The 13,847-nt window shown below is 38.9% G+C and overlaps 1 protein-coding gene across 2 annotated transcripts in view; it reads right to left on the reverse strand.

Annotated features, from left to right (window-relative positions):
* Window positions 1-13,847, reverse strand: part of alk (ALK receptor tyrosine kinase) — a gene marked incomplete in the record, with an annotated part of 583,514 nt that overhangs the window by 61,686 nt on the left and 507,981 nt on the right. For both annotated transcript variants that reach the window (XM_024267526.2, XM_024267517.2), the window contains 1 exon segment: window positions 4,460-4,579. In XM_024267526.2, the coding sequence (XP_024123294.1) occupies window positions 4,460-4,579 (120 nt within the window).

Consider the following 13,847-nt stretch of genomic DNA (forward strand, 5'->3'; position numbering starts at 1 on the left):
TGTTTTAGGATGCATCATCTCTGTTTTGGTCCAGGCTTTTGAAAGACAGATCAAGTCTGGCACAGCGGAGCTGGACCTGAATGCTGATCCTCATGAAACCAACAAGTTTAATTAAATAGGTGTAGCGTGTGACACGGCTTGTTAGCGTTCTCATATCTGTGCGTCTAATGTTTCCCCTCCAAAAGTAACAATAAGTAGTTAACTAGTTAACAAACTAACTGCTGCAGGCAAGACTTTGCAAATTAGCCACTGATGACAGAAAGACTGACATCTCAGCCAATTAGCGAGCGCGCTACCGGCCAAAGCTCCCGTCTTCATCCAGCGTTTAGAGAACGACATCTGGTGCCGGAGTCAATCAGAGTCACTCATCTGTCGCGGACTTGACACCGTTTTTAATATATTGCGCACAACCTGGGCTGAATGAAATTTGAGTAGCTCCAAATGAAAGTCTGTTTAAAGACGCGATGGCTTGCAAATTCTGCAAGCTAAGCAAGAAAACTATAACAGTTCTGACGGAATATCCTTTTTGAAAGTGATTTGGTGAACAGACGTGTCACTTTGAGATCACACATCTCTTTCCCATCATGAGAAACCGTCACTGAAAAGAGCAAAGCAAGCTGATATTTCTTTATTTATTCAGCAGGAGAACTGATGAGTCAGAGGCAGGACAAGTGTGTTGAGAGTCACGCTGACCAAAAGGAGGAGGAAAGACAGACATGGGGAGGGGACGGAGACTCCGATGCAAAAACGATTTTAAGACAAACGTGGAAACGATGAGGGAACAAAGTGTCCTTGTTGCAGTGAACGGGGTGAAGGGAGAGATGAAGGGGAGACCGGGAGAAGACGTTGATGTTCGGTGGGGTTAATCACCGAGCGTGTCGAGGGAAGAGCAGAGCCTTGTTGGAGTGACAGCTGAGTTAAAACCCTCATCAGGCTTTGCCGTCCTGCCCCGAAGACGTCAAAGAATCTGGGAAGGGGAGACGCCTGTCGAATGTTAACCGCTCGCGGCTATCTCTGAAAATGACCAGCACATGAGCGGGAGCTCAACTTCTTCCCTCAGTTAATAACTATGATAATCAGGCCGGCTACAGCACGGTAATCTTAAACTCCCATCATTTCCTTTGAAGGTTTTATTGTAATATTACTTGTGTAAGCACAATAAAGTGGCCTTTCTGTTGCCTCCCTTGCAGGAAATCTCCAGGAAAACATTGCTATGTTGTGAATAAATATCATTTTTCTTGCTTACGGTTCCTTTGCAGTGGCTGTTGTTTGTTGTCTGACCTACTCCTGTGGCTTGAGTTTATTTAATAATCTAGTGGAATAATAAAATCCTGCTGGCAGCCCAGCTGGGCTGTCTGATTGTTCACTGTCCTTAAAACAGTCCATGCAGTATTAAGATTAAGGGACCCCCACCCTGCAGGCGTTCAATCAAAGAAAGAGTTACAAATTGAGTGCAAATGAGCTAATTAAGCTCTGAACACATAAAAAATTATCACGTCTTCGCTTGTAGTACTTGACCTGGTGCACGTAGGGTTGGGCACCGATTGGGTTTTATTTGGTTCCGGTGCCAAAGCGGTTGTTTTGTTTCGATTTTGGTTCCTAATTGGTACCAATTTCGGTACTTCAGTAATAAAAAATAATGCCTACATCTTCCCAAATCAACACATTCTCATTCTCAAGTCGTCACATACTGATGCATGGTTAAGATCTATAAAATCTCAAACATTGGCGTTTTTGGTGTCGTCGTTTTTTGACGTGCTAGCTGTTCCCATGGAATCAGAGCTCCCCAACATCCGAGCCGCAAACCAGTGGCCCGCCCCTCTTTCACTGCGCGGAGAATTCGCTGTTCTCCGCCTGTCAAAAATGGGATCCTGAGCTACATGAGTATGTCACCCTTCCAGTATATTGAAGACACAGATAATATTGAGATATTAGGTTTATTTATTGTGAGGAGTTGTACAAAAATCGAGTAAAAAAACTTTCAAAGATTGTCTCATTATCGCGGCTTTTATGACAGCCGCTTCCATGGTATTTCTGTGTCTCTGTGACTGAGTTTAAGGGCTGTCCCACATTAACACGAGTGAGGGGAAAATAGGGGAGGTTTTTTTTTTATTTTTGTCTCGATGAAAATCAGAGAAACATCACAGTTCAGGAGACTGCGTATTGAGTATTGAGCGAGTAAGCTCTGCTAAAGTCTGGGAGGCTGGCTGGAGCCAGAGAACCGTTGCGCTGTGACAGTAGTGCTGCCACAAACGATTATTTTAACAGTCGACTAATCGCCGATAATGCTAGTATGAATGCTTTTGGCCGCTTAAGATGCTAGTGACGATAGCTGAAGATCCTGAAATAGATAGCTGAAGTAGACAGCTGAAATTGCTAAAGCCAAAAGACTGAAAAAAGCCTAAGTTAGCCAAAACAGCTAGCATGCAGCTGAAATATTAGCGAAACTCTAAACTATTCTAAAAAAATGGGGGAAAAAATCGAAATTAGCCAAAATAGCTAGCATTTAGCTGAAATATTAGCTAAACTCTAAAAGCCTAACTTAAAAAAGCCAAAGTTAGCCAAAAAAGCTAGCATGCAGCTGCAGTATTAGCTAAACTCCAAATTAGCCTAAAATACTGAAACAATATCAGAAATGAGCCAAAATAGCTAGCATGTAGCTGAAATATTAGTTAAATTCCCTAATAGTCTAAATAAATGTCAAAATATTCGAAAAAAGCTAGCATAATGCTATTATAACTTTCAACTTTACTACACTCTGACTCCATATAATATAAAGTAGCAACTAATCAACTATTAAATTAGTTGTTTATTTTCATAGTCGGAGACATGTCTGGTAAACCTCCGCGGCTCCAGCGAGTTAAGAAAATGGATGGAAGTTCTGGACAAAACGCTCGTATTGGATATGTATTTTACTGTGGGGTCCCGTCACGTTCCCAAAGCTGAGCTCCCGATTGGCTGATGCGATGCAGCGACCTGTCAAACTTGTGATCTGCTGTGAAATGTAGCAGACGAGTGTTGTGCGCTCCGTCTTCTATGAGCCTGCCCACTATCACAGGAATGGCAGAAGAATTTGCTAGAACTTCAAAGTACTGAATGGAGTAGAAATGATTGACATGTCCGAAGAGAAATAGACCTTCACTGAAACTAAGCACTGAAATGAGGAATCGATTGCAGCAGCTTATTTCGGTTTCCGTAGAACCACGTAGATCATTACAGTTCCTACTTGAAACTGAATTTTGGTGCCTAAACCTACACACAGCTTAAAGAAGCTCACATTTAGTCCCCAGAAGCTCAGCAGGCTCCATTTCTCTCAACTTAAAAGGAAACCCCAAGAGATTTCCTACCAATCTTGCTGCCAAACTGAGTAAGGTGGGAAAAAAAAGAGCTTGGGAGGTCGATCACCAACAACTTAAAGGATCAGATTGCCTTTGAAGATTGTGAGGGAGGGGCTTAAACAGGAAGATAACTACCAGGATGACATTTAGACCTCAGAATGGATGACATGTGGTCAGAAACAGGCATCTGACAGTTGTAAATTGTTTAGATTTGACCTGAACACGATCAGAGCGTTAATCAAAAGTAGTAAAAAAAACAGCAAAGCATATGCATGGAATCTGGTTTATGATGTATGTAATTTAAATGTATGCCACTATTTGACAAATTTCAAAATCCTAATTTGAATTAAATTTGTCAAACAGCCCAACGGTTTTGCACACATCCGTCCTGTTTCTATCATTCTCTTTCTTCTGTGTTGCACTCAGGTGCAGCACAAAAGAAAGATGGAGCCAATTCATCTTTTTCTTTATTTCCTGACAGCAAGGTCGCTGTCATTTAAGGCGTATGAACCGCTGAGGGTCAGCTTTAACTGCTGTATTATTGATTTCCTGACTCTAATAGCACTTAAACTTCATAAAAGCCTTTTTATTTCCATGTAAGGAGAAAAAGTAGTTTAAAATAAATTCACTGACAATACTGACGTGATGTAATATCCAAAAATGATTTCTGCCACAATTATATGTTTTTCCTCTCCACTCACCCACTATTTTCTACAAAAGAAACAGGTTCTGCTAAAGATCCTGTGACCTACAATGCAGAGATGGAACCTCTGCTTGTTGCTCCAGTGCATGCTGGGAAAAGTCAACTTGCTGTAACTAGCTGCGCTTGACATTCTCAGGAGACAAATTGGAGGATTTTTCTCTTCAAAATTGCCCGTCCTGCTCCATTTCCTCCCAAAGAAGAGCTCTCCGACGCTGTGGAGATGGTGCAGACCAGCAGGGGGCACACTTAGGTTGTTTCAGGCCACACATTCTGCCGTATCATGACCAGCATGTGAACGGCAGCAGTGATTCATTAAAGCACGAGTGTGGGGGACTGACAGCAAAAGAGTGATGCAAACTAAGAGCTGAACAGCAGCAGAAAGAGGAAGTTAATCTTCAATCAGGAAGTTCATACTTACAGTATTCCGGGGTGGGGAAGTTCACTGGAGGGCTTCTAATCGATGGGGGCGTCGTCTTGACGGGCGGACTAAACGGCAGCCTGGTTGAGGTGGGCGCCACTGGTGGAAACTCGCCATTGGCTGAAAAAATAATAAAAAGCAACATATTTATTCAAAACTTTTGTCTCTTTATATCCATCAATGAAATATTGTTCCTGCTCCGAGGAAAACCCCTCACTGTCACGGAGAACGTTGAGCCACCAGCAGGGGTCATTCTTTCATTTGGACGACCAGAGCACGAGGAGGGAAATGTATAACACTTCACTCTGTCTCTCCCCGGCTATCACACAGAAGATGGTTAGGTTCAGTCTGGGTGTTACGTGGCAATCTATCAAGCCTCCAGCCTCTCTGCTTTCCCTGGACTCAGATCATAAGCTTGTTGGCACCTTGATCTCTACTGCTTCAAATTCAAACCCAGACTGAAATCTTCTGGGTGAAATACAAACTGACTTGCTATGAGAGCTTGGGAGAGAGTATCTCAAAGAGATATGATGTGAATATCACTCTAGCTGTTGCCTCTACCCCCATTGTTTTGATTTTGATTTCTTCGTGGATTATTAACCCTAAAGTTTTTGATATTTTGGTTGGTTTCACAGTTAGCAGACTTAGTTGTCTGCTATTTAAGTTTAATAAACTGATTGGAAGGGGTTTATCAAGATGCCCAAGCAGCCTACTAAAGAATGGAGATGCTGTCATTCCCAAATAATATTTACACCAAGCAGCAGTGGATGCAGTTTGATTTTTCCGACATATATTTTTTGTTTGCTTTTTTCATTTGAGTACAAACTAACAGACATGTATTTATTGTTTTAAAATGTACTGACTGCACTTTTATGCACTTTTTTCAGACAAACATGAACATTTTCACACATGTCTCTCTTCTTGTTTAAGCTTTCAAGTTCAAACTTTTATAGAAACAAAATGTCCGGTATCATATGGAGCTACATTGGAGCCAATATTATTTGAAACCCAAATAAAACAAATTGAAAAAAATATTGATGTTTAGCCAAAAAAATGCTAAATGTCCAAAAGTTTTTGCTATTCTCAAATAAACTTAATTATTTTCAGCTTTAAATTCCACGGGAGACAACTTGGGCTCACATAAGGATGTTTTTGATGCCTGTATTTAACATTTAACATAGTAAAATGACACTTTGAACGGGCTAGAACAGCGTTTTAGACGTGCACTTTTTGAGCAATGAAACTGCGTTTTACACCCACCTTGGGAAAACTTCAGAATATGATAGTACAAACTAAACAGCCATTTTCTGACTGTAATTATTACAGTTCTCAGGGTCAGTGAACGCATCAGGACTGAAGTTACCACCCTCATCAATTTTGATCGGTCTTTCAGTGCAGCGTCTGTTCAAAAGCTGCAGCGCGGGAGAAAATGATTGACAAGGTCAACAGCCAATCAGGATGCAGAACATAGTGAGCCATTTAGAAAAAAAAAATGGATGAAAAGTTATGTTGAAAACAATCCACAAGACTGCGAAAGGTGAACTGTGATACAGTGAAGGAACACTGCGTAATAATAATGTATAATGAAGCTAAACTACACACAGCCACTTAACCCTAGAGCACTGTCGCCATGAAATTTTCACCCGAGCAAAAGTATTTATATTTTCAATATGTTGCATTTTTCTGACTGTTATGGGTTCCTGGATAAACTCTCCCATGTCCCAGTAATTGGTGGACCAAAGACCAAGTCTTCATTATCATTTTCTTAAGGACTTTTTTCTAATTTTTTGGTAATTTTCAACCATGTTTTTAGGATCTTCCAATGTTGGTATTTTTCATTTTGTTACATACCAATTTATAATATGTTGTGATAGTTTCATCAAATGAAATACTTTTTATTGGGTTTATTATATCGAGTAACAACTACCTGGCAAAAGTGATGGTGTAACTTTTTATGGAAAAAGTGTTCTAGGGTTAAATGTTTTTTTTTCTTCTCAGATTTATAAATATAACAAATCATGTAGAGTTCACAAAGGGGGAATAGCTTCTCCTGAAGTTTCACTGGAGTAAATTCCCTGAAGTATTTCTACAAATTCACAAACCTTTGAAAATCAACAGTGGAGCCGACTCCTAACAAATACCTCAAAAAGGTATAACAGATATAAAAGATGGGTTTAAAAGATAAAACGAGACCAAACTGCATTGGAGTTGTCACTTTACAAATATATTTTTGTTCAGAATAAAACAAGTAAAATCAGGCTTTACAGGTGTATAAGTTTGTTATCTTACAGTCTTAATTTTTCTTGTATTGGATGCATTGAGCTCCATAGCACTGATGCAGAGAATGACTGGTTACTTATTTATTTCCATTTATCAAAAATAGCAATTCTTCATTTATGCTGGACTGGAAATTGTAATTATGTGATCATAAAAACATTTTCCCGGGTAGGAATTTTGTTGATCTTCCCAGAGGAAACCTAAAATCCAGTATTGACTTAATTTTAACTGGTTAGTATGTGTAGCCGAGCACAGTAACATGTTTCAGAGCCATTTTTCATAACTGAGAGTTTAAATAAAAGTTGAGTCAAATTATGTGTAATGGTTTGTCTAAATAACAGACAAATCGATTTTCTTGTAAATAAAGGAAATGTGTTTGTGACAATATTCTTTTCTCACGGTACAGTGGCTTCATATCTCAGTGGTTTAAGGAAAATATGGATCTGATTTCTCCGGTGAGAATGTTCGGGTTAAATGCGAATGTTCAATCAATGTCTGCAGGAAATATAAACATTAAAAGCATTGAGCAGTTTTCACCTCTGACCACAGCCATGTTGAGTAGAAGAAGCTCTCTGATTACTTTTGATTAAGCCATGTCTGACATTTTCATTTACTTTAACATCTATCTGTAAGGCTCATTTATTCTAAGAGAAGCTATTTTTATAGACCCACTCTGATGAAAATGGTGTTTTTGTGGCGTTTTTCTGACGATAAAGGACATATTTATAAAAAAATATTAAGCTTAAAATTGAATTTCTGAATGTATCTTTATCCAAATGACTTTAAAACAGGAAATACGCTGGGCATCAACTGTATATCAAGAACTGGACTAATTGACCCCTCCTCCCTCGAATTCCAAACAGGAAGTGGCTCCAAGAAGCCAAAATCCTATAGACTTTTGTTTCTTGCAAATTCTTACTCTGATACATTTTCTTAGCATCTTCTTTCTAATCCAACTTTTTAAAAAATATTGTTTTCTTCATAGCAAGTTATTCGAGTTATAAACCGACCAATCAAATGCCTCGATAAAACCATGTGGCGCCTGCTGGCCACACCCCCAATGATTGACTGATAGATTCTCCGGAGACTGTTTTCAGCGGAAGGCGTGTGGACTTAAAACAAGGATTCTCATAACTGGGAACAGTAGTTGCCATAGAAACGTTGACTCAGATCGACTCTGACCAATCACTGGTGTCTAGATCCAAATAGCAGTGTCAGTAAAAATGGCGACTGAGTTGACTTCATTTTGCAGGAACCAGGAGTAAGGCATTTTCTACGGATGACGTCACACTCAACTCGTCTATGCAGTAAGCAACACTTTAAAGAGGGCGTACCATGAAAAGTATATTAAGTATATTATACTGTTCAATCCTCACTATAAAGAACCCCAAAGTGGTATTTTGATCCTTTCATGTATTTCTGAATAATCCTCTAAAAACCTGCTCTCTCAGTACCAGCCCCTCCCATACCCATGAAAACGAGCAGGTTCTCACATGATGACATCACAAGTTATGAACCACCCCCTCCAGGAAGAGTCTGCTCCTCCCCCAGGCTAACACAAACACTTTCTCCGCGAAGCTAGCGGTGATCTTTTAGCTTCGCAAGCCCCCCCGCCCCCGCCACGTGCACAGTTGTGCAGACGCCGGCTGTCTGTGTTATGAGCCAGTTCAGCGATGGCCAACAAACACTCATTCGATTTAGGGTTGTGGTGCCATTAGCCAAAAAACATTCTAGGGAGGAATAAGAACGACATGTTGGGATGGATCCTGGACGTATCCGAGGATGGCACAACCAGATGGGATATTGGGAAGACGGCTGGAGAAAGGGAGCAGACTATTTCCTAGTGGAAAAAGAGAGCAGACTATTTCCTGGTGGAGAAAGGGAGCAGATTATTTCCTAGTGGAGAAAGGGGGAGAAGACTATTTCCTGGTGGAGAAAGGGGGAGAAGACTATTTCCTGGTGCAGAAAAGAGAGCAGACTATTTCCTGGTGGAAAAAGGGGGAGCAGACTATTTCCTAGTGGAGAAAGGGAGCAGACTATTTCCTGGTAGAAAAAGGAAGCAGATTATTTCCTGGTGAGAAAAAAAAAACGAGTAACGAATACGGAGGATTGGTTTGAACATGGATTATTGTGCACAGTCGGAAATGTGTCAAGGAAAATTATCCACATTAAAGTGGAAATGATTTTTGATATGGAGACATATCATTTTGTTGTCGTTTTCAATGGAACAGTGACTGCTGCTAGTTTGTTGCACTGAAAGCAGCACATACCTGCACTACGTGTGAAAAACTCTAAAAACATTCCCCGACTTGATCTCAAAAATAGCAGCGCTAGTTAAAGACAGACAAAGTGGGTGCAGCACAATGAGTCCAGCCGTGCCAGAGACTCGCACATGTATGGTCAGCTTCACACCAAGTCCGTCATTAACATTAAAGGGCAGAGTGCTCAGTCAGTTCTTGAGAAATGCAAACAATAATCTGCAAATGAGGATATTTCCCTGACCTATTTCTACTCTGCATATGAAACGGCCCATTGAGAGAACTGCTACACGGTTTCAGGCGTCTCTTTGAATTTCACAAAAAAGAAGAAGCTTTGCAGTTGTTTGACAGCATACAGTTTATTTGCACTACAGCTGCATGTGTTTCCCTGCAGACCTGCCCCAAATGGCAAACAGCAGCAGGAATGATTTAAAGGTTTATTCTTCTTTCTCGTCCCTTATTTTTTTAATCCTCAGAAATACCGGGGTAAACATGTGCAGGTCTTAGGAATGTTGTTGTGATGAGCAGGTTGTGTTTACTTGATGCTCGGCGTGCGGCAGAATCCCGACTTCAAGCTCTCTAATTGCGGCGAGTCGCTCAGAAAGTGTCATTTGCCTCCTTAGTGATAACAAATCATGGCAGCTTTCCCCGCCATCATTGTGGCGATATCAGGGGACAAAAACAAGACTTTTCATCTTTATCTCTGTGATCATTTCTCCACAGCAGCCCTCCCACTCCTCCACGCCGGCTCCCCTGTCACCCCCCGGCTGAAGTCTCACCATTTGTGGCAATATGGCAGGGGGCTCCCCCGACAGCTGAAAGCTTCAGAAAACCACAGTCGCTGTGTTGGATTTGGGCGCAGGAAACCTGTTCATGCAGAATTATGCAAATAAATCAACCCAGTATGAGGATGGGTTGGATTTGAACCTGTTCCTGTGGGAACATTTATCATTAAAAAGAGGGTTTATGAAAACTTGGTTTGAAAAATGCAGTTAGTCGCTGGTGTTCTGTACGGTGGCCTGGAAGTACAACAAATCACTCAATGCAAATACAAATTAGAGATCACATTCAAAAAAACAAAACAAATCATAAAAATATGAATTCCCATTTCAGTTCCCAGAAATGTATTTATTTATTTATTTCCTCTTGGTGGCACACAAAACATTACTTAATATTCTTGATTTTGGTGAAAATAAAAAGGGACAGGAAGAAGAAAACTTATTATCTCTGCCCTATTTACCTAAAACCAATCAAACTATTTTAACCAAATATATCTCCTTGTAATATTAAATAAATACATCAAATGGTTGGTAAAAGCAACCAAATTTAAAAACAAAACAAACAACAAAAGAAGAAACAAAATGAAACTTTAAAAAACACATCAGATGCCTGAGAAATTATTTTTTGATACAACCTTTTCCCAATATTCTTATAGATCATATAGTTCATTTTGTTTGAGCAAACAAAAAAAATACAAAAAAGAAGCATAAAAAAATCCATCAAATGTCTTAGAACATATTTTTTTATTTAACCTTTTTCCAATATCCTCATTGTTCATATAGTCTGAGATTGTTGTTTTGCTGTTTTTTTTATGTATTAATTGAATTTGACTCTTGTTGATTTCTCAAGATTAATAAAAATGAAATGAAAAACTAAAAAAAGGAACTGGTAGAGGGAGGTACCATAGGACATCACTGAGTGGATGATGATGTTTTTTTTTTTTAATGCTGCATACCTAAAAAGTTCTATGATTAGCATATCCAGTATAACTTCATGCCAAAAAAATTTCATTTGAAATGATGAACAAACGTCATCATACAATCAGTGATGTCCTATAGTACCAACCTTTTGCTGTTTCTTATTTTGCTTCATTTTTTTTTACATTTATTTTGATTTCTGGAAATTTCTTTCGTTTTCCTTTTTTTTTTTTTCTTTTTTACAGGAATTGCAAATAGTAGATACTCAGAACTCGTGGACACTCTTCCACCAGGTCTATGACATCATAATCAAATCAGTGATGTCCCATAGTACCTACTTTTTCCAGTTTCTTATTCTATTTTCATTTTGATTTCTGGAAATTACTTTTGTTTTCTAAAACACTTTTTAAAATTTGGTTTCATTTGTTTTTTAAACTTGGAATTGTGTTTTGATTTCTAAAACGTGATGCTAATTTGGACTACTTCAGCTACATGCTAGCTGTTTTGGCTAATTCAGGCTTTTTTTGTTGTTTTTTAGGCCATTTTGAACTTTATCTAATGTTCCAGCAGCAAGCTACGTGTTCTAGCTGACTTAGGCTTTATTTATTGTTTTTGGCAAATTTGGCATTTAAGTAATATTTTAGCTGGCTTTCAACCACAGCGATTTTAGCTATCAGCTTCAGTATCTTCAGCTATCATCACTAGAATCTTCAGCAGTAAAATTCAGCTCACAGCATTCACACTAGCATCATCGCAGGTAACACTATATATCTAGTTGTTAGTCATTCACTTTCTGCATGACCCGATTAGTCAACTAATCAGAAAAAATAATTAGTGATTAGTCGACTATTAAAATGATCGTTTGTGGCAGCACTAGAAGATTTTTGGAATAGCTGAGTGTTTGTGGACACATCATCTCCAACATCCCGCGCTTTCCTTCTCTCTTCCCAAATTTTCCATCCGGTCCAAAAAAAAAAAACTTTATTCAAACATACTTAATTTAAATAAAGTTTAGCCTCAAATACGAAAAGGTTTTTACAAATATACTCCTCCTGTTGTCAGAAGATTGTAACAGTAAAATCTGTCCAACACAAGAGGCAAAAAGATCTGATCTGTTTCCTCAGACGGGACACATTAAAAAAAAAAAGTCGTACTATTCATTATTTAAATTGTTATCTTAAACATGTTTTTGCATTGTGTGACTCTTGCTGTGATCTGCTCGGTAGGTCCAGGCTGTCTTGAGGCATGAAAATTCATTTAATTTTGCCTTCAGAGCTTTGAAGACCTCAGCGCAGCTTTCCTAAAATCATCCAGCAAGAACAATCGATAGTTCATTCCAAAGCTTTGTAATCCGTGGATAAATATGATTGTCTAAGACTCCCCTTGCTCCGGAGCTTTGATACAAAAAAAAGTATATGGGCAGATTTGATGGATCACATACAGCGTGAGAGCGACCACGGTGATTGGGCACAGAAAACCCTCCACACTATCTCCCTCTGCAGCCAAACTGGGAGCACAAAACGACTTCAGCAATTTTTAAAAATCTTAAGCAGAGCTGTTAATAAAGCCGCCCGCATTGTTATTCAGAGGACGGCAACATGCTGGCAGACGCAGCATTGGTATGCTGCTACGGCGCCAACAAGGACTCGCCGAGGTCCACCACAGAGCAGCCTGATGCACAGGGCAGGGCAACAACCGCCGTGCCTGTCACTGTTCATTAGCAGGACCCTGCAAGTTACCTGAAGCCCACCAGAGGTCAGGCGCGGGGGGCACCTTGTTTCCACCCACCCACAGGCTCTAGCGGAATCCACACAACAGACATTTCATTTCACCAAGCTTGGTCTTTATGCAGTCAGGAGGGAAATAAATACGGTATTTTATATTCCGGGATTTGGTTAAGCTACACATTTCATCAAGTATCTGAAGCTGGTTAAAGCTGTGACTGATGACCTCCTTTAGTTTTTACTGGAAAAAGCATCGCAGAAATGATTCCTTGATTTCATTTTCTTATAAAGTTTCTTCAAATGTAACTTTACAAAGTTACGTATTTATTAAACCAACTCAATGCAGAGCAAAAACGCATAAACAACTTTAAAGTCCAAACCAAGGTGAACCACTATTGGGATTATTTTCATCTCAAACAATTAGAAATCTGTTTTACCAAGAACTAATGGAACAACTTTACATTTTTTACAAAGTAATTTTATTACTATTATAAAATTCTATTTATCACAGTAGTTGTTGAGCCTGCTGTAGGTTTCGTTAAATATTTTAATCCTTTTTTTTTCACTTTCCTGCCGTGTATTCGTCTTCTTTAACTTTAGTTCCAGTGTTGACAACTATCTGACAATTATCAACCATTTATGCAATTAACACAATTCCAGCAGATTTCTACATAGAGAAAAGCAGCTAATTTGCAACACTTTATGTTACTCATGTGTTTTGTTATCAGTGTAAAGCTGAAATGAAAGATTGCTTGAATGGTTGATTATGTAAATGATAAAAAACATTTACGATGGGTCAAAGAAAACGTGTTTTTTTAATGTCACCGGCGACATCTCAGGGGTTAAAGGGTTAACAGTGCTCGTTTGTGTCTTTCAAAATACCCGTCTTTCTAACTTCAGCTATCTCACTACCATTCAAAATGCTTTTTAAAGGGTCTATTTCATATTATTTTGACTCCTTTCAGAGTAAGCTGCAGTGTTTCCCTGCTTATTTTCTTTATTCACAGTTTCACATTTTCGCGGATTTCTCTTCAGTCACATGACTCTTCCGGTTCATCACAAAAACTCAGACAAGTCAAGACGCTTGTATGAAACTTTTGCATATGATACACTTTAAAGGTAAATATATATATATATATATATATATATATTGCATGATATAGGCCCTTTAAAGTTTACAGAAAATTAATTTTTTAGATGTGTTTTTTAAAACTCTTCGATGAAATCCACCAAACATTTGTAACATTTTGTTTTTATGCAATACCCGTCAGGTAATTCTATCCGGCCCTCCAGATCATTTCATTTTATCGTTATGGATGGCCTAATGTTATGTTGCGCTCATTTCTAACTTGTAGAATTTTGGCAAAATATATTTTCATGGAGAGTAAAATACTGAAAGTTTTTTTTGGTTTATATTTATTTATTTTGGAAT

This window comes from Oryzias melastigma, linkage group LG22 (assembly GCF_002922805.2).
Source record: "Oryzias melastigma strain HK-1 linkage group LG22, ASM292280v2, whole genome shotgun sequence".
Classification (NCBI taxonomy): Eukaryota; Metazoa; Chordata; class Actinopteri; order Beloniformes; family Adrianichthyidae; genus Oryzias; species Oryzias melastigma.